The sequence below is a fragment of the Rhinoraja longicauda genome, chromosome 17, assembly GCF_053455715.1.
Source record: "Rhinoraja longicauda isolate Sanriku21f chromosome 17, sRhiLon1.1, whole genome shotgun sequence".
Classification (NCBI taxonomy): Eukaryota; Metazoa; Chordata; class Chondrichthyes; order Rajiformes; family Arhynchobatidae; genus Rhinoraja; species Rhinoraja longicauda.
In genome coordinates this window covers 41,670,847-41,693,409 of record NC_135969.1, presented here as the reverse complement: position 1 = coordinate 41,693,409, position 22,563 = coordinate 41,670,847, and the positions used below count along the sequence as shown (strand labels likewise).

The window sequence follows — 22,563 nt, the reverse complement described above, 5'->3', positions numbered from 1 at the left end:
TCCTTTCCCCTACTAAGCAATAAATTATATTGATTGCTGTTATAAACAGCAAGTGATGAAAAACATTTAGCTGTAGGATTTGAGAAGATCATCATTTCAAGGTTAATGCAGTCCATTCTGAAATGGCATTTCAAAAATCTCATTGCTATGCATTTTTTCTTGAAGAGGGGAAGGTCTGTCTGCAAGACAAATGTCGTGATGATCCAAATGGGTTATGTGTTTCTTATTGCCTTCCAGTGTGCAGCAGCCCACCAGTAAATATGACGGTGCAGCCCATGAACAGGTCAGCTTTGCTCGTCACATGGAGCAGACCAGAAACCATCTACCACCCTCCCATTATAAATTATCTCATCTCATACAGCTGGACAAAAGATGAAGGGGAAAAGGAGCAAACCTTCACCAAAAAGAATGATCACAACCTGGTAAGTCCCAGATCGGTTTGTGAAGCACAAAGATGCATTTAGCTGAGTTTTTCAAATGCAGCGAGAGAGTGTAAGCTACATGTCGCCGTAACGCACCCTCCGTAGACTAGAGGAGATATGAAAGACTCTATAAGGGTCAGTTTCAAATAGGGCCAGCATATTTGGTGACGTAGCATTACAATGTAAAGGGAAGTGATTGCAATGGGAATATTGCTATGGTGACCTGCTCTCCATTGAACTCTCTCTCATCAGTCTTTTGCCAATTCCAGCAATTTAATTTGGAAGCATCAATGCTTGGTCCTAGATATGTGCATGCACATTCTTCTAATCATAAGGGACACTTGTATCAATAGTACAACACTTGCATAAATATCAGTTCCAGCAATCATAAATTTAACTTATAAAACTTGGTTCATGTTATTTTAGACTATCACATACATGGAACTCAAAAAAGACGATAAACATTAAAAACATCTAGGGAAGCTAACATCCTAAAAATGGCGGTGATTTTTAAAAATATTTATGCCTGGGATATCTAGTAAGTCTGCATGTACTGGCCACTCCGAGTTTCTCAGTTGATAATGGTAGTTACTTGGCCTACATCAAGGAGATTTTCTGCTTAACAATGTACAAGTGATAATGCACTTCGCGAAAATCAGCATATTGGAGGACGATGACAGTTAGATCTGAGAATATAGAGCCAACCAACTCAGAGCTGTTTTTTCTAATAGCATTGTGAAGTCCCTGTTTTGTAGAGAAACCCTTGGAAGGTTGTCTTAAAAAGCTTTTCACTGTATCTGACAATAAACTAATAAACAATTTCCTTGAATGTCAGTTTCACTTCTATCTACAAGAGCCAGTCTAACCCATAAAAATTCTGTTGGAAGTCACCATCCAACATGGGCAAGAAGATGACCCACTTACTTGAAAAATGCAGGTGGCATGTGTATAGAGTGCCAATTAAGCTATCCGTGTTTTGATGAGGCTGGTGGTACTCACTACTGTTTGATGTGTAAATTTGAAGAGCAGCTTTAGCAGAGAGACAGATGTGCAGATAAAAGCAAATATACAAACGTTGTTATGCAAGTGATGCCAAGGTGTCATTATTTTTGCAAAAGCAGCATTTTACTGTATAAATCATCACTGGCCTCCACTGAATGGCGTGCTTTTTTTTGTGATTGCAAGATAGCTATGAACTAGATCCAGTGCAGATATTTTAGGCATGACAATTGAAAATGTAGGACATGGATTCTCATTAAATCAGAGGTTTTTGAAGTTTATATGCACTGCTACCTCCCTCGGTACATAGGATGCTTTCCCAGGAATGAGAGGACTCATGAAGTCACCATTAAATGGCATCATTATACCATTACATACAGACAGATAGATGGTACTCAAAGGGTATAGTATACCATGGCCTTGCCACAAACTCCTGCCCTCCCTGTTGCTGTGTGAAACATGAAACCTTTACATTTTTTTTTACTCTTGATTTATGTGGAAAATGTGAAACATGAAACCTTTACATTTTTTTTACTCTTGATTTATAATAAATGTCATGTCTCTGAATATGAGAAACTTAAACCATTAATTTATTCTCAATGCTTTCATAAAATTGGGGGAGGGATAATGCCATGTGACAAGAAATTAAGGTCATATCACCATCTGGACAACTGTGCAGGGCGACACAACGGCGTAACATTCTAGTGGCGACCTTATAGCACCAGAGACCTGGGTTCAATCTTGACCACGGGTGCTGTCTATACAGAGTTTGTGTGTTCTCCCCGGGACCTCGTGGTTTTTCTTCGGGTACTCTGGTTTCCTCCCACACTCCAAAGACATACAGGTTTGTAGGTTAATTGGCTTTAGTAAAAATTGTAAAATTGTTCCTCGTGTGTAGGATAATGTTAATGTAAGGGGTGATCACTGGTCAGCGTGGACGTGGTCGGCCGAAGGGTTTGTTTGGGCGAACAAGATTGGTCCTTCTGATCCTGAGCCGGAGTGCCTATGCACAACAATTCCAATAACGAGGAACTGGCCCAGCAAGATCTGATCACCCCCCTTTAATTCACCCTCCCTCTTAAGTCATTCTACTGCTTAGTCCTTAAATCCTAATTCTTCTGGGTTAATGAGATGTGCTGCGCTGCTGTTCAATTTACCCACGTCCCAGATGTTGTTATCCTCACTACTCTGTCGTCTGCTCTTACTCTCGGCAATTTAGTGGGCAGAATGTCTTCAAACTGAAGTGTGCTGGCGAAAATGTGACCAACAGCCGTGCCACTGTAAATTCTGGCCCAGTAATTATAATAATCTCTTTGACCTTCCTGAACAGCATTGTGCACTCAAGCTTTGCAAATTGTTTCCTCCCTTCTTGCTAGGCCCATTGCCTGCTCTGGTTTCCTGCTTCAACTTTTAATGATTGGACCTCCCTCGTCCTACATGAGAGTGATCACGTTCCAAAATGAAAAGACTGCTCCGATTTTATCATTCTACTATTTTCCTCAGGCTTCATAGCAGAATAGGAGGAAATTAAATTTCATATCAGTGAATTAGCCTAACCTAATAATGTTCTGAATATATATTTATTTTACTGATAAACAAAGAATCTTAGAAATTTTTTTTGCAGCAGAAGGATCCATATTACTGCACTCAGATAGGTTTGTCATTATTTTAATGTGGTAACTTATTTTTATGGGTTCTGATTTTTACTTTTGTTAAACTTTTATTCGCCGAAGAGTTCAGTGCTGAACAGAAATATCATCAATTAACTCAGGATCCAATGTCATCACAAAGGGGAAACAGACCATACTTCATCCAATGCAGAACTATGTTCTCTGGGAATAATGAAATAATTGGAAAATTAACATTTAAATTTAATTGGTGCCACAGATTCACGAGCAGGTACTTGAATAATGCAGTTATTGTGTTGCCTGGGCTGCTGGCTGTTCACGAGTTTGTGATTAATCAGCCATTACAGACACAGTGGCCATTGTGCTACAATATCAGCTATAGCTATCGTTTGCTTGTACAACTGCCCATCCATCAACACTCTCACAATCCAGGCACGTCGCCTTTGATTTCCTGTGATGTCTTTTTTTCAAGTGAAGGCATTTATTAGAACATATGAAAGTACAGCACAGCACAAGTACAGCCCTTTGGCCCACAATGTCCAGGCTGAACATGATACCAAGTTAAACTAATGTGCTCTGGTTGCATGTGATCCATATCCCTCTATTCTATCATATCCATGTGCCTATCTAAAAACATCTTAAACACCACTATTGTATCTGCTTCCTCCATCACGCCTGGCAATGCTTCCAGGCACCCACCCATCTGTGTAAAAACCTGACCTGCATATTTCCCTTGAATGTTGTCCCATCTGACCTTAAAGCTATGTGCTCTAGTCCTTGAAATGTCCACCATGGGATCAAGGTTTAGACTGTTCACTCTGTATATATAATTTTGTATACTTTTATCAGGTCTCCCCTCAACCTCTGACATTCCAGAGGTGTTATCCAAGTTTCTCCAACCTTATAGCTATTACCTTCTAATCCAGGCAACATTCTGGAAAACCTCTTCTTCACCCTCTCCAAAGCCTCCACATCCCTCCTGTAACAGGGCGACTAGAACTCCACACAAAACTCCAAATGAAGTGATGAAACTTTTTTCATAAAGTGTTTGTTTCTCACGAGGTCAAATGCTTTAGAAAGATGACTTTGAAAATAAGCTAATCGTACAGAATAATTCATGAGAAAGTTGCTTACGTAAAAGTAAATATTAAATGAATTGCACTGAAAGTGCAAATTCTATTAATTTCCACAAAAGGAATGTTTATTTCGGTGAGCATTTTGCAGTGCGATTAATCTGTGAACTAATCATTTTTATATCAAGAAAACTTATGGTCAGTTGTTTATGGCTCAGCATTCCACTCAAATGAATTATGCCAACTGAATAGAAATATACTGTTCTGGCCCATGATTTTTTACTTCCCATTTTCTTGGTGTCAACAGAAGTGGGATATAATCTAAGTGGGCACCAGCTTGAAGGAGGCAGGAACATAGGTTAATCTTCTCTTCATCAGTCTCAATGATGCTTACTGGCCCTGGGGGGATATTGCAGATTAATGGAGTGCATTGCCAATAGTATAAGCTGTTGCATCTTGAAAGAAAAATGGATAACATACTCATTTAGTGAAAAGTATTGAAGTAGCCACAGGAGATACTGTATGTGAATGGGGAGTGATAATCAGCTCATTGTTTATCATGTAACAACAACAATTCTTTAAAAAGTCTCTTGGTTATAGTTTTTCTTCGGCGTAACTTTTTGATATATTCCCATTTAATGCCAAAATGATTACCCCTGCTATAACTTTGTGTTCCCTCATGACAAGAGCCTCAATCACTATGAGAACTCGTTTAGGTCTTTGACCTTCATGATACCGGTAAACAGAACCCTAAATAAACATGGAGCATGGAGCAATACAGCACAGGAACAGGCCCTTTGGCCTACGCAGACGTGCCGAACACGATGCAAAGTTAAACAAATCTCCTCTGCTTGCAGCCGATCCATATCCATCCATCCGTTGCATGTTTGTGTACCTATCTGAAAGCTGCTATCATATCTGCTTCCATCACCACCCCTGACAACATGTTTAGTCACCCTTTACTTTCTGTGTAAAAAATACTTGCCCCACACATTTCCTTTAAGCTTTCTTTCTCTGACCTTAAAGCTGTGCCATCTAGCCTGTGACCTTTGCACCCTGAAATAAAGGTTGTAGTCATGTTATAAAAAAAAGACCTTCTCACCGATGAACTGTAGGTGAAGACTGCAGACATTCTACTTGCCTCTGATTCAACAGCAATGAGTAGACAGAAAGTCCATTGAGACACAGACTAGGTATTTTGGTGTCTCATTTATAATTAACCAATGTGCCAAATGAACATCCAGTACAATTATCCTGTAAATGGATTCATTTTCTGAGAGGGAGAAACCATTGTAACTGAAGATTCACCTGTAGTTCAATTAGCACATGTGGAGAGGCAAGATTTTGGAATATGCCACAGTTCTGTGCAGGATGATTTGTGCACGGTGACAATATAAAACCAAAGTTTGAAACATGCTGCACGATCCTTCATTTGAAGGATGATGATATGCCGTCAGATGAAGGACAATGTTCAACCACAAATGGGTAAACGGAAGATCCATTGTGACACAGACCAAGGATGGAAACTTGATCTTCCAATGTACCTCGTTGTGGCTTTATTTATCTGCACTTTCTCTGTACCTGTCACATTATATTCTGAATTCTGTTTTGTTTATCTCTTGCACTGCCTTGATGTAATAAATGTACGGTTTGCCTGGATGGCATGCAAAGGTTTTCACTATATCGCGGTACACATTTTTTTATAATAAACCAATTTCAATTCAGTGTCTGGATGTTTCTTTCGTATTTCATTAAACAATATGCCAAATGAATGTCCAGTACTGTGATCCTATAAATGGAAATGTTACTTTAATATCCAGCAGTCTCCATCCTAGAATAGTGCTATTTTGTTCAAACCCTCAAACAAAATATTTTCTACAGTGTTTGATAACTATTGGCGCTAGAAGTGGAGGAACGAGTGGGAACATATCAATAGCTTGTCGCTTTCTTCAGCATATCCCAAGAGACACCGGCAGCAGCATCCTCTTGTTGAGATTGTTTGAAGACTTTTTTTTTACTAAAGCTGTGTTTGTCTGGCATTTAAGACTTATGCATCATGTCCTATTTAGACAAAGTGGAGTCTAAAAGGGACCAATTTGATAAGATCTGAGTAAATACTTTGTGAATTGTGATAGTTCAAATAGTTTTCAGGGATATTGTTGCATAATAAAAAATTGTTAATAGCTAAGAATTTTGGCATAAAGATAAACAAGCAGGTGGGCACTAAACCTCGAAAACCCTGCTCTCTCCTACATGACTTAAAAGTAAACGATTTTTGAATAATGGTGATTTATCCCTTGGAAATCGAAATGGCTTTTTGGCTTATGGTTGATTTGTGGCAGAAATTGAAGTCAGGTCTGTGAAATGAGGTTTGAGACATGTAGCAATATCACAAACATAAGTGGAACATCTTCTGTGATCAAGCCAGTGGGGAGAGGGTGTTGAATTGTACTCCAGGTGCCAACATTTGTACAGCTTCGGTCAATTGCGAGGCCCACCAACCTTAATTTTCAGGCCAGGAGTGGGAGCAGCCATTCACTCAGGCTACCCGCATTCCACCTCCCACTTGGTTCAGCTCGTAGGCATCTCAAGTACTAGCATTGAAGCCGGAATTATTGCAAACTTGAATTTTATGTTTCCTATGCTCTTTCGGGTTTCACAGAATACCTGAATAAAATTAGCCATCGTATTCTTTTTACTTATTGTACTGCATATATCAAAGAAATTATAATGGATCAGTATGACTGTGTAGCGATCCCAATTCATTTGAAAATTCCAGGTTTAGGAGGTTGATGGATGCTATCATTAAGATTATTCAAAATAAGAGAGGATGCAATGTGAATATATAGAGGGAAGTCTGGGAGAATTGCAAAAGCAAATGAAGCCTGTAATTAATAGCAAAATTGTCATTTGTTGCTTATTTTGTAGCATTCTCAACTCCGAGTTAAAAGGATGAGGGTTCAAGTCACACAATGGGAATGATGGATTGATCTAGATTGATATTCCAGTGCAGAAATGAAGATTAGATTTTATTGGAGGTGCTGTTTTTGAAAGCCTGAACTAAGGACCAATTTGTCCTCTTTCATATCATATCATATATATACAGTGCGGAAACAGGCCTTTTCGGCACACCAAGTCCGCGCCGCCCAGCGATCCCCGCACATTAACACTATCCTACACCCACTAGGGACAATTTTTTACATTTACCCAGTCAATTAACCTACATACCTGTACGTCTTTGGAGTGTGGGAGGAAACCGAAGATCTCGGAGAAAACCCACGCAGGTCACGGGGAGAACGTACAAACTCCTTACAGTGCAGCACCCGTAGTCAGGATCGAACCTGAGTCTCCGACGCTGCATTCGCTGTAAAGCAGCAACTCTACCGCTGCGCTACCGTGCCGCCCAAATGGATTCTTTAAGTTCCTATGACACTGTTTCAAAGAGGTGGGAAGTCCTTTTCCTGCTAACCTAATCACTATTCATTTCTCACCACAAGCACAAAAGCAATCTACTGGTATCGTAATGCATTGCTGTTTGTAGGAGCTGAGTGTAGCAAATATGCTGCCAAATGCCCTATTGTAGGACAGAGGCTAGACTTCCATGTGCATTTAGGCATTATCCGTAATGCACTTGAGAAGTCTTCAAGTTATGAAATACACTGAATAAATGCAAGCTTTCTTAAAAATAATCTTCGTTACTTGTACATACAAACAATCCAGGAATACAATTCTGTCCTTGGATTGCCATTTGGTATAATGGAATCAGATTTCATCTATTCATTATCCTAGGAGTCTTCTTTCTTTCATTTTCAATTCTGTTTTCAATTTATTCAAAAATATTGTTATCTGGGTCACACTAATGGATGATGCATATTATGGATCATGCAGGAATCCATCAGAACAGTCAATACAATGATGTATTGCTGTGTTCCCTGTTGTCATAATTGGCTATTCTTGAACAGATGCTTATCTAAATTAAATGGAGAACTGGCAGTGTATATATCACATGTGAAAGGTGGTGCCACAAAGAAGGCCATTTTGCTGACTTTTGATTATTTTTATTGGGGAAAATTTGATGAATTGATTTGAATGGAAGTGCTGACATAATTGAATGTTCTATTATGGACTCGTGAGAAAACTGCATAATTTATACTCTAATATTACTTACACTAAGGGTAAAACTTTGACATTTGTGGCCTTGTGGATTAAATAAAATTGTGTTTTTATTGTACAAGCAAGCAGTTTATCAAAAAAAGCCAAAGCAATCATTGCAGCCCTTTTTAGTAAAACCCATTTAGTATGTAATGGAATTGGTCAGTTGGGTGAAATAGAATTTTGCAGAGTGCCGTTGAACAGTCATATGTCTCATCTTGGAGGCGGTGGACTCTTTTGGTGATTGCTTCTTGGACTTTGTTCTGAGATTTCTTATTGTACCACAATAGGGGGAAATTGATAAGCTCAAGATTTAATTTCAAGAGTATTACCAGTTATTTCCTGAAGATAATTTACATCTGTTCTCTAGAATTCATAGATCTCGTAGTTGTTCACTGCAATACAGCCAGGAAGTATTGTCAAAAACTACATTCACAAGAAACTGCAGATGCTGGGATCTTGAGCAAACAACACAAAATGATGGAGGAACAGTGGGTAAGGCAGCATCTGTAGAGGGAACACTCTTTTCCAGCTTTCTCACCACTTCTCCATCAGTCTGAGGAAGGGTCCCAACCAAAACGGTGTCTGTCCATTCCCCCCACAGAGGCTGCCTAACCCTCTGGGTTCCTGCAGCACTTTGAGTTTTTATCATAAACTGCATGATAGATTGAAGACCTCTTAGAAACTGCCGCTGACAAGAGACTGGGGAAGATTTTTTCTTCAGTGGTGGTGATGCCATGTGGAGTAAATGTTGTCAAAAGTCACCAAGATATCAGTGCTGTATCAAACCATGTAGCTAATGAACCTGTGGTTAGTGCTGCCCATTCACTTAAATGGTGGAAGTGAGCATGAGACACAAATTCACCAGCTGAATGCATTCTAGTGAACAAATGCATACATTGATTCTGCACCAATTTTCACAGCTTACATTTTTAGCTAAATGTGTTTTACTGCTCTGGAGTAAATACCAACATTTTCAATTTAAGAAGCAGGTGCAATTTTAATGTGGATCATGATTTAAATACACCAAATTCTGGATTTGACACTAGACATAGCAATAAGTTGATGAAGGTTTAGGTGTTTTGACTTAGATGTTTGGATACTCTCAAGCACACCTGGCAGTCAGAGTAGTGGTGAGCAGAACAGCATGCAGTGGGAAAGACCTTGTTTAGCTTGAGCCATGCCCTTTCTTACCTGTTGGGGCTTATCTCACTGACCTGAAATGTCCTGGGTTCTCTGGACTTCTCAGGGCAGCAACGTCTTTCTGGTGCTCCGAAGCTTCCTTACAGCTGACAGCTGATAAAGCTTTGCTTGCCGTCCAAGCTGTGGATGAATTCAAATTAATTATTTTAAAATATCCATGCCATTCACAAGCATTTAATCTGTTAAAATCTACCCACAAAAAAATAAGATTTTAAAAGCAGTCAAATTTCTAAAATTTTAAAACAAGTCAAACAAATTATTTTGGATAAAGGACCTTGCCTTTGTCTTTGGCTTACAACCACAGCTTTGCACTGCCTATTGATATCAATAGGGATCTTCAATCGTGCTATTTTTCCCAGTGTAAATGCCTGGTGATTTCAGCATGCTCTGCTCTTTGCCGTTGATCACACTGACAGATGCAGGCACCATCCATCTCTCTGTAATTTTGGGACTTCAAACAATTCGTGTGCAGATGCCCGGAACTGTAGCCATTTAAACTGCTAAATGCCATTGTTTCTGTTCAGAAATGCCAGCATTTGCCAGTGGGATCTGGTACACTTATATATTTTAACCCCTTGATGTATGCCTTTGTTCCAACAGTCAATTCAGCATGCAATTTAAAAGCAAAACAGACTGGATTGATTTATTTGTGCATTTGAGTGCAGTAATTAACAACTTAATGTCAAGGTTGAACACAAAATTATGAGGTAACACAGTGGGCCAGCAAGCATCTGTGGAGACAATGGGCAGATGACTTTATGGGTTGGAGCCCTTCTTCAGACTGATTGTGGTGGGGGACAAAAGGCTGGAAAATAGGTGGGGGCAGGACAAAGCCTGGCAACTGATCGATGACTACAGATTCTTACCCCCCTCATCCAACCCAAAGTGTTGCCTGATCATTCCCACCACAGATGCTGCCTGACCCACTGAGCTACTCCAGTACTTTGTTTTACTCAAGGTTCTAGCATCTGCAGATCCTTGTCTCTATTTTAATTTATGTATTTACTTAAAAATATGCTGCACATTTCCCCTCTTTGAAGGTTTTCAATTACAAGTTCAATCTGTTTAATTAGCCTTCTCAGATGCTTGCACTTTCTTAAATGTGTCTGAGTTACCGACATTGTAATTATTTCACATGTGGCACCCTGACTTTCTCAAACTGCAATCATTCCAAAGGGTGGTGACCCAAATCGTCACCTATCCATGTCCTCCAGAGATGATGCCTGACTTGCTGTGTTATTCTAGCATTTTGTGTTCCATGCAGATCCCAGCATCTGCAGTTCCTCGTGTCTTCATAGTAACAGGGTTATTTTCTCCTTACTTTTTCTCTTTTTTAGCTCCTTTCTCCATCTTTCTTTCACACTCTGTTGGAATGCACAAAGCGCAAAACATATTGAAGGCACATGTCCTGTTGATGGTGGATCATCTTCTGAGAAGAATGCTTAAAGGCAAAAAATTAACCATTTTAGGATTTGATTTCCATTTAATTTGGAAATTCGAAGGTATTTATTCACAAAATGCTGGAGTAACTCAGCAGGTCAGGCAGCATCTTGGGAGAGAAGGAATGGGTGATGTTTCGGGTCGAGACCCTTCTTCAGCATCCTGAGATGCTGCCTGACCTGCTGAGTTACTCCAGCATTTTGTGAATAAATACCTTCGATTTGTACCAGCATCTGTAGTTATCTTCTTATATAATTTGGAAATTTGCCTGCCTTCTGCTTTCATTTTCTGAGTTTACTCACAAGAAACATTAATGAACTTGGTGATCATTGAGCAGCATTTATAGTGTTGATGTAGTAGTGCATATCAACAAGAGGAATAGTGCAGTGGTGTCAAATACATATTCAGGAGTTGGAATGAATTTGGCAACTTGCTGCAAGATTATTGGCAAATAGTTGTGAAATATTTTACACCAGACTTTGTTAACATAACATGCCAACTCTGAATTCAATACTGACATGGTTTTGGATGTTTCATGCGCATAAGGATGCTGCCTATGTTGCTAATAGCTGTCCAGGGAATCTACCATTAGCTGGCATGCCATATGGTTATCATGCTCCCATATGTGAGCGGCAACGACTCTATTGGGCAACAAATAAGAACATATTTTCCAGGATAGGCCAACCTTCAAACAACATGGAGCTGTGTTGGAACTTGGCCTAGCGCTATTCAAGTTCAGCCTGTTTTATGAAACCAGATGTCGTTGCACACTATTTATCTGGTACACAACCATGATTTGCCTTTTGTATTCAACAAAAATACTTTTATTACCAGAGTGAGTCAGAATATTTAATGAAATGATTGAAAAGCTTGCATGCTTTGGCTCAACATTGGACATTATTGGCTACACAGTAAATTACCTGGTTATTCATGTGGTATTTGTTTTTTTAATATTTTGCTGCTTAATCATAGTATACACAAGAGACATTGATGTATGTGTTCATAAATCTAACCCGTCGTGTCTGAGAGGTAATGAGTTTGGACCGAATCATATTTATATTGAGATTTTAAGTACTAATTTCACAAATTAATAATATTTAAATTCCATTGGGTAAGATATTTTAAAGATATTGATGTTTGTTGAAACTTTTAATTACTTTTGCAAATATTTAAAGTGTTTGTTTGGATTGAACCTCAACTAATCAAACCTAATGGAGGTAGTTGATGATGAATTGTATTTAAAATCATCAAAAGTTTGCATGTTATTGCCTGGAAGTTTTTACACTGTGTAATTTATTAACTTAAATTGTAATAAGTAATTGCTTGTCTATATTTCTTACTCAGGAAGCCATTATCAATCATGTTTCCCTGGATAAACTCTACCTGTTTCGTGTTCAAGCTGTGTGTCAGAATGATCTGCGAAGTGATTTTAGCCAGACAATGCTATTTCAAGGTGAGCCAACGTGGAAACAGAAATAAAGATGAGATTGTAATGTTTGAATTTATTTAAATTTAATAAGTTGCCTATTTCAACAGCATGAAGTGAACGTAAATACAATTTCTTCATTCTCCCTTCACATTATGGTCTCCCATTAGTCTCATGTAATTTTCTGTCATATACTGACAGGATTGAAAAAATCTAGTTAATGTGAAGTGCAAAAAAATTTATAATTGCAAGGAAGCATGTTGATAGATCATAAAATGAGTGGTATTTAAACCATTTTGAATCAGTTTACCCAATTAACGTGACAGTTTATAAAACGTATGTTAAAGAGAATAGAGACATGATCCTGCCAAGTATGAGATTAGTTTAGTTTAGAGATACAGTGCAGAAACAGGCCCTTCGGCCCACCGAGTCCGTGCCGACCAGCGATCTAGTATCGGATGCACACGAGGGACAATTTACAATTATATCAAACTAATTAACCTACAAACCTGTACATCTTTAGAGTGTGGGAGGAAACCGGAGATCCCGGAAAAAACCCACGCAGGCCACGGGGAGAACTTACAAGCTCCGTACAGACAAGCACCCATAGTCAGGATCAAACCCGAGTTTCTGGCGCTGTAAGGCAGCAACTCTACCTCTGAGCCACCATGATGTCACCGTACCACATTGGACTAAACGGCTGACTGTTGTGTATCCCCGTGTGTTCCATGACTTCTCCTTGACTGCCCTGAATCTACAAATACTTTCAGGATATTATTCTGGTGCACAGCAGATACCGGACCCTCATTTTATCTAACCCTTACATTTTGATTGTGGAGCCACAGACCATTAAACTATCCAAAGACTTCATGTTCAAGCTTGAGTAAAAAACATTGTAATTAATTATCCTTGCTTTTAACATTTATTAACTTTACATTCCAGCTCATATCTTATAAAGTACACAAAATACTTCTATGCTCAGAGCCTTCTGCATATCGGCATTGAAATTGTGGGCCTGTTCCTGTGCTCTTCTGTTCTATGCTCTAGGTTTTATATCCTTTCCCCCCTACCCAGCTGTATGAAGAAGGGTCTCGACCCAAAAAGTCACCCATTATTTTCCTTCAGAGATGCTGCCTGACCTGCTGAGTTACTCCAGCTTTTTGTGTCTATCTTGGGTTTAAACCAGCATCTGTAGTTCCTTCTTACACATTTTGTACGCCACTGTTAACTGGTGTTTCACTTTGTGCAGCTTCCATCTCCTTTCTCTAACTTTAAAACATTGACTATCTGTTTTGCTGGCTACAGATGTTGGCCTATTTGCCCTCATCGTCATTGGATCCTTGCTATTCCTTTACAGCTTGGCCTTTCTGCATTTCTTGAAAGAAAGAAGGCACTTTGGCAATGATAAGGAGTAGTTGAGGGGAGAGAGTCAGGCCATGTACTTACATCATTTACTGCTGGAAATCATAAAGGCTCTGGAATGAAAGGAACATTGACTATGAGGAGCACTTTGTAACACAGGAGACTTCAGTCCTGCCATAAACAACTGTCTCAGTACTGGGTGTCGCTAATGGTCACAGTTGCTTCCTCCGTGGGTGTTAACTTCTACGGGTACACCTTCGATTAGACGCTATTGTACGCAGTTAAGTACCCCTTGAATTGCAGGAGAAAGTAAAGTCTGTTAGTAGATATGATGATGTTGGATGATGTTGAATACAGAGTGAATAGTGAATAGTTAGAAGAATGTGCGAGCTGTAGAATGTTGATGTGAGACTTGCAGCAATGCTAAGTGTACAGTAAAGCACGTAATTTTGGATAAAGTTGATTGATCACGAAAGGTTGTTGATAGGTGAACCATGGGAGTGTGGTGAAATAAATAGTGTCTGATACACCGTGTTCATTGACTTTGACCACTGATGAAGCACAAACATTTTCTGGTACTGGATCCTCAGATCTTCAGGGCTTGGCCTCATGTATTGATCTTTCACATTACCTATTCCAGCTGCCTTCTGAATGTGCATCTTGAGACTTGGGGCATCTCCTTGGACTATTCTTCGACAGGGCCGAATGACTTCCTTCAAATCACCCGCATCTGCTGCAGCCGCAGTGCACCTTCCTTTAGAAGGTGCAGGTTGCCTTTGCCTGGAGCAACCCTCCCATGATTCCAGCCCTTGCACTTGCCTTGATGTAGATCAGTGAATCTTTTAATTGAAATGAGTGTAGTGGAAAATCATACAATATCTGTTTCAAAGAGAAGTCTTCAGTGTTATCCCTCTCCTGAGAATTACTGTTGTATAACTGACCCAGCATCATCCTTCCTCCACATTCTCTATTACTGTTTTATTTCCATGACTTATAATGACAGGTTTTATTCTTGTCAAACGCTGAGCTCAATAATGAAATAGTTGTATTGTCAAATGACAAAAATGCACCTATCTGCTCCTTGCAGATGTATCGTACAGTACACTATTACAAAGCTCTACTTGGACTTGCATTGAGTTCTGTCAATAGCATATGGATGGCAATGCTTCTGGAATCAGATGGATATGTGCTAGGTACAATCCATACAAAAGATGATGTAAAATCAGATTCAAGTTGGTAAATAACAAACTGCAATTTACAAAAACAAGCACAAGATATAAAACTCACAAGGTGATTCAAGTAAAAAAGAATGAGTAGTTGTTCAGTGCAAAACCGATGATGACTGCCTAAAAAGCAGCAATTCATACTTGTCCCAAATGTCCAGTTGTAGTCCAAGCACCCAACTTGGATCTAACTCGGAAATGTGCTGCCTCTCCTGCTGAATGAGTTCCCAACAATAACTACCGGTGGTCATCAGGATTGTTAGTTGTTTGAGACATGTAACTCACCTCGGTGGGAAGCTACTAACCATGGAGGCCAGAAAAATATTTTCCAGGAGAGTGGATAAAAAAAGTTTCGAAATTTTAAACATTTTTCTTATAGTTAACAAATAGCCATTGTCTTTCTATATTCCAGATCTTATCAATATGATAAGAAAAAGGAAAGGAATATTGTTACTATTCACATCTTTAAGAAATCTCCATGTGTTTCAAAGTCACAAGAGAATGTTTGCAAAAAAAGACCTGCTGGAGGAACTCAGTAGATCAAGCAGCATCTGAGGAAGCAAAAGGATGGACGATGTTTTGGGTCGTGATCGTTCATTAGGTTTCCTGCACAACCTCCAGCAACTTGTGTTTTGTGCTCCAGATTATAGCATCTGCAATCTTGTGTGTCTCCACCAGAGCTGAATGAAGAGCATTCATCATGGAGTGTGTAGTTGTTGGTAAATTTGCACACAGATAGGTTCTACAAGAGCATTGAGATATGTGACTTGTTCATGGCTGCAAAGACATCAACTGACCAGCAGGCTGCCTCAGCTTGCTGGTGCTTGCCCTGGAAGTACACTCTTTTAGCAATGTTCCTCCAGCCACAGTCTTCCACTCCAAAATAGTTTCCCACAGGATCAGAGAGATTCAGCGTCACACAGGAGTGTTTCAGCATGGTTGTCTGCCACTACCTTGGGGTTCTGTGGCAGCTGATGAATGTCTTTGATATTTACAAATATTTAGAAGCATTGAAGCATTATGGAAAAAAATAAATACTGTTTTGAAAAATGTTGAGATTTTAAGGAAAGAAGATTTCATAGATCTGTATTAGTAAAAGATTGAAAGACTGGAAGATGTGTTCCCAATCTTTTAAAAAGCAAGGAGAGAATAAAGAGGAAACTATAGATGAGTTAGTCAGACAGCCCTCGTAAGTAAACTGCTGGAAATGATATTGAAGTCTTGGGCAGAATGATCCAATGGGTACCAGTTTGCAACATCTACTACACAGATGCAAGGGAAGGTGATAGTAAATCAATGTGAGACATTAAGTACAAATAAAAACTATGTTCCAATGCAGACGCTTTAAAACGCATGTGGTTCATGACCTGCTACTTGATTAATTTCTCTTTTCTGCAAGTAAACAAAAACAAACGTTGTAGATCATGAGCCTTTGATCCAATTTCTGCCAGCAAATCAAAAGTGTCAGTTCGTAATGCCTGCACATGTGTGAGATGGGATGGACAAATGAAACCAGCATTCGTAAAGGCACAAAAATCAGTTTGAAGAAGGGTTCTGACCCAAAACATCATCTGTCCACTGCCTCTCTAGATGCTATTTGACTTGAGTTTTTCCAGCACTTTGGGTTTTGCTCAAGATTCCAGCATCTGCAGTTTCTTGTGTCCCCATTTCTTGATAGTCGCGACTTGCACCATTATTGGGCACAAACATTTAAAAATCATATGCACCATGATTTATGCAAAAGAAAATGGAGCAAATTATATATTTTCCTCATCCATGTTTAGACTTTAGCATCTTAATTCTAAGCAATAATGCAAAATAGTAGGCAATCTATCTTTTTAAATTTAGACCAAATTATATGTCGTTGTATTGACATCTTTGACCAGGTATGATTCACCAGTTTTTGCTGGATTTCAATGTGATTTCTGTTATTACTTCGGAATGATTTTGTGTGACTGAATTTATTATTCACTTTGAAATACTTTTCTTCCTCTCCAGCTAACACAACAAGAATATTTGAAGGAACCAGGATTATAAAAACAAGAATGGTAAGATAGAAATTAAACTCATCTGTTTAAAATGCATATAAAATTATATGTTTTTAAGGCCAAATGACTTCCAATCTTCATGCATGCAGGAAAAACGGGGAAAAATTATAGCATCAGTGTCTATCCTTGAACATTTGCTTTCCACATGAGATTTTATTTTTAAAAAATTCAAATAGTAGCCAACAATGTTAGAACAATGTTAGCAGGCACCATTTTACCATATCTGACATTGCTCATTCTCTGGGAAAATCATGGAGCTCCCATGATATCGCTTTTGAACTTTGTTGATAGGAGTGGCGGACTGTCACAGCTAGTAATGCTGCTCCCTCCCATCTACACCCCGTGTTCAATTTGGACCTCTGGTGCTGTTGGTGTGGAGTTTGCACGTTCTTCCAACTAGGTTTCCCTCCCAGGGTTCCAGTTTCGTCCCACAGCCCAAATTCATGTGTGTCAATTGGTCAGTTGATCGCTAATTTGCCCCTAGTGAGTGCTTGATGAGTAGAATCTAGGGGGTATTGATGAGAATGTGAAGAGAATAGTTGCAGGGAAGATTAGTGGGCAATCAGATTTCTCTGTGAGTCAGCGTAGACTCAATGAGCTGAAATGGCTTCCTTTAATGCCAGAAGGAAACATGGAATATGAATATGTAGGAAAGAACTGCAGATGTTGGTTTAAATCAAAGGTAGACACAAAATGCTGGAGTAACAGCAGGACAGGCAGCATCTCTGGAGAGAAGGAATGGTGATGTTTCGGGACGAGACCCTTCTTCAGACTGATGTCAGGGAGTGGGCGGGACAGAGATAGAATGTAGACGGAGACAGTAAGACTGGTGGAAGAACTGGGAAGGGGGAGGGGATGGTGAGAGAGGGAAAGCAAGGGCTATTTGAAGTTAGAGGTCATTGTTTGTACCGCTGTGGTGTAAGCTACCCAAGCAAAATATGAGGTGCCTGTAAGCTACCCAGGGGAAATATATGTTGTCCTTGTAAGCTACCATGGAATATGAATAGCAGTTATAGTAATGTCAAGAGTGTTTAATTGTCAAATGCATCAGGAATGGAACACTGAAATTCTTACTTGCGGACGCTTTACAGTCCCTTTAATGCATCAACACAACAAGTAGAACATAGAACCGTGCAGCACAGGAATAGATCCTTTAGTCCACAATGTCTGTGTCTTTGCCAAACATGATTCCAATATCTCCTCTGCCTGCATGTGATCTATATCCCTCCATTCCATACATATATTTGTGTGCAACACAGTACTCCAGGTACGTCCTGACTCTTGGACTCAATGCATCCCCATCCAATGAAGGCAAAAGTGCCATACGGTTTCTTGATTAGTGTGTCTAGCTTTGTCACAAATCTCATGAAACATTGTTCAACAACATTCCCCAGGGGCTTATCATTCATTGTATATATCCTAGCCTGGTTTAACTTCCCGAAATGCAATACTTCTCACTTGTCTGAGTTAACTTCTATCGGCCATCCCTTTGCCCACTTTCCAAGTTGACAAAGAACCTTAGATAACCTTCTTCGCTGTCCAGCACACCACCGAATTTGATGCCATCTGCAAACTTGCTAATCATGCCACCTACATTCTCATCCAAAACGTTAACATATATGACAAATAGCAGGGAACCCAGTACCGATCCCTGCAGCACACCACTGGTTACAGGCCACCAATCTGAGAAACAACCTTCATCCACCTACCATCAAGTTAATTTTGAGTCAACTTGGCCACTCGCTCTGAATTCCACAAGATCTCACCTTCCAACCCAGACTACCGTGTGGAACCTTCCCAAAAGCCTTATTTGGGTCCAAGTAGATGATGCCTACCACCTTCTTATCATCTTCCTGGTCACCTCTTCAAAAAACTGAAATCTAAATTAGAGTAATAAACATATGATCAATATTAGCCACTGATTATTATTTTCCTTGTTATGTTTTATGGGAAGGTTCAGTGATAAACTTGCATGGAAATTTATTTTATTATAAAAATACTTTTGTGTAAGTGAATCAGTAACAAGTAAGAGGAAACAGGTTTTTAGTGTTTAAAGGTGAGCAGTTCTTCCTACTCAATTGTTCAGCGTCTTGCGTTGCTTCCTGCAGTGTTTGCCAGCAGATGGCAGCAAAATGTATTAATGCGTGCTTGTTCATTGTAACCACCCATGAAACAGCTGGAAATCTTTGACATCTGGCTCAGGCATCTTACTAGCTTAGACAGTCAGCTAATCAGTCCAAACTTAAAAAGTTAAGATAGATACAAAATCTCTGGTGTAACCCAGCACCCGCAGTTCCTTCCGACACATTAAAATGTTAGGTGCAGGAGTAACTCAGCGGATCAGGCAGCACGCTGGAGGGAATGGACAAGCAACTTTGTGGGTCGGAACCTTTCTTCACACTCCAGCAGATGACAGCATCTGCAGTTCCTTGTGTCTCAAACTCAAGAAGTATCTACATGCCCGTGACATCCAGGCATTCAGAAACATTCAAAAAATGACTAAAAATCAAACAAAAATAATAATTAGAGTTTTAAAAGAATAAACAAAAACTACAACAATTAAGAACGCAAAATGTTGGGGGGGGAATTAATTAAATATTCTGATACCTACCTTGTTTCTTTGTAGCCATTCATCTCCATTCAAATGAATGGAGTTGTTCGCCTGCACTGGACCAAACCTGGTGATGCTTGTGTTGGCATTTTTCCAAGTGTAAGTGCTGGAAAATTGCCCAAATTTACATAGTGCTGCTGGACTCCATAAGGCACCTAAAGCAAGAGTATGGTCAAGTAATGGCTGACAGAGAGCAGCATTTAAGTCGGAGCATTACAATTTGTATGGGTCCTGAACTTAGTGGCAGTTAGAGGAAAAGTACCATCAGTTCCATATGGAACTACTACCAGCAGCTCCCACCTAATTCCAGCCCACTTAGTAAGATGTTTTTTTCTCACTTTCTTGGAGCTAATAAATCTTATTTATTGGGCATGCAACATTTGGGTCTTCAGACTGATAGCTGGACGAAACCTGGTAAAGACAGAGGTGGGGGTGCCGAAAAGCCTGGCAAATGATGGGTGAAAACAGGTGAAGAGGGATGGTTGACAAATGGGTGCAGTTTGGACCCACCCAGCACCTCCCCCCCCTTCACCCCCATCCCCCCTTCACCCATACACACCTATCACTTGCAGGTTTTGCCCCACCTCTACTGGTCATTTGCAGCTTTCTTCCCCTCCACTCCATCAGTGTATCCATTCCCCTCCATCTCCATGGTGTATCCTTATTGTTTTGATGTGTTTATGCTTTATTCTTAATTGTTAACTGTATGTTTGTGTTGTCATTTGTGAGCGGAGCCCCAAGGCACATTCCTTGTATTTGCATAATTGGCCAATAAACGTATTCATTCATTCATCAGTCTGAAGAAGGGTCCTAACCCGAATTGTCGCCTGTCCATTCCCTGCCGAGATGGTGCCTGACTCGCTATGATCCTCCAGCACTTTGTGTTTTGGCTCAAGGTTCCAGCATCTGCAATCTCTTATGACTGCAATCATAATGTAGTACAATCTCTTATGCAGAAGTCTTGTTGCCGAAGATAGACACAAAATGTTGGAGTAACTCAGTGGGACTGACAGCATCTCTGGACCTCCTGTTAGGAAATGAGATGGGTCAGGTGACGGAGGTATGTGTTGAGGAGCACTTTGGGTCTAGTGATCATAATGCCATTAGTTTCAATATCATTATGGAGAAGGTCAAATCTGGACCAAGGGTTGAGATTTTGGATTGGAGAAAGGCTAATTTTGAGGAGATGAGAAAGGATTTAAAAGGAGTGAAATGGAAATTGTTGTTTTATGAAAAGGATATAATAGAGAAATGGAGGATATTTAAAGGTGAAATTTTGAGAGTACAGAGTCTTTATGTCCCTGTTCGGTGGAAAGGAAAGAATAATAATTTGAAAGAGCCGTGGTTTTCCAGGGAAATTGGACACTTGGTTCGGAAAAAGAGGGAGATATACAATAAATATAAGCGGCAGGGAGTAAATGAGGTTCTTGAGGAATATAATGAATGTAAAAGGAATCTTAAAAAGGAAATTAGAAAAGCGAAAAAAAGATATGAGGCTGCTTTGGCAAGTAATGTAAAAGTAAACCCCAAGGGGTTCTACAGATATGTCAATAGCAAAAGGATAGTGAGGGATAAAATTGGTCCATTAGAGAGTCAGAGTGGACAGCTATGTGCTGAGCCGGAAGAAATGGGGGAGATATTAAACAATTTCTTTTCTTCGGTATTTACCGAGGAGAAGGATATTGAATTATGTGAGGTAAGCGAAACAAGTAGAGTAGTGATGGAAATTAGGATGATTAAAGAAGAGGAGGTACGGACACTTTTGAAGAATATAAAAGTGGATAAGTCTCCAGGTCCTGATAGGATATTCCCTAGGACATTGAGGGAAGTTAGTGCAGAAATAGCAGGGGCTATGACGGAAATATTTCAAACGTCATTAGAAACAGGGATGGTGCCGGAAGATTGGCGCATTGCGCATGTTGTGCCTTTGTTTAAAAAAGGTTCTAAAAGTAAACCTAGCAATTATAGACCTATTAGTTTGACGTCTGTGGTGGGAAAATTAATGGAAAAGATACTTAGGGATAATATATATAATTATTTGGATAATCAAGGCCTGATTAGAAACAGTCAACATGGATTTGTGCCTGGAAGGTCATGTTTGACTAATCTTCTTGAATTTTTTGAAGAGGTTACCAGGGAAATTGATAAGGGCAAGGCTGTGGATGTTGTCTATATGGACTTCAGTAAGGCATTTGACAAGGTTCCACATGGAAGGTTGATTAAGAAGGTTAAATCGTTGGGTATTAATAGTGAGGTTGCAAGATGGATTCAACAATGGCTGAATGGGAGATACCAGAGGGTAACGGTTGACAATTGTATGTCAGGTTGGAGGCCAGTGTCTAGTGGAGTGCCCCAAGGATCTGTGTTGGGTCCACTGTTGTTTGTCATTTACATTAATGATCTGGATGATGGTGTGGCAAATTGGATTAGTAAATATGCAGATGATACTAAGATAGGTGGAGTAGTTGATAGTGAGGTAGATTTTCAAAGTCTACAGAGAGACTTGGGCCTTTTGGAAGGGTGGGCTGAAAGATGGCAGATGGAGTTTAATGCTGATAAGTGTGAGGTGCTGCATTTTGGTAGGACAAATCAAAATAGGACGTACAGGGTAAACGGTAGGGAATTGACGAATGCAGTGGAACAGAGGGATCTGGGAATAACTGTGCATTGTTCCCTGAAGGTGGAATCTCATGTGGATAGGGTGGTGAAGAAGGCGTTTGGTATGCTTGCCTTTATAAATCAGAGCATCGAGTATAGAAGTTGGGATGTAATGTTGAAATTGTACAGGGCATTGGTGAGGCCGAATCTGGAGTATGGTGTGCAGTTCTGGTCGCCAAATTATAGGAAGGATGTCGACAAAATGGAGAGGGTGCAGAGGAGATTTACTAGAATGTTGCCTGGGTTTCAGCACTTAGGCTACAGAGAGAGGTTGAACAGGTTGGGTCTTTATTCTTTGGAGCGTAGAAGGTTGAGGGG

General features: G+C 39.8%; 1 protein-coding gene across 3 annotated transcripts in view; it reads left to right on the top strand.

Moving 5' to 3' along the window:
* Nucleotides 1-22,563, top strand: part of LOC144601950 (receptor-type tyrosine-protein phosphatase gamma-like) — a 494,425-nt gene that overhangs the window by 379,665 nt on the left and 92,197 nt on the right. For all 3 annotated transcript variants that reach the window (XM_078414576.1, XM_078414575.1, XM_078414577.1), the window contains exons 9-11: nucleotides 238-422; nucleotides 12,262-12,370; nucleotides 16,927-16,976. In XM_078414576.1, the coding sequence (XP_078270702.1) occupies nucleotides 238-422; nucleotides 12,262-12,370; nucleotides 16,927-16,976 (344 nt within the window). The remainder of the gene's footprint in view (nucleotides 1-237; nucleotides 423-12,261; nucleotides 12,371-16,926; nucleotides 16,977-22,563) is intronic.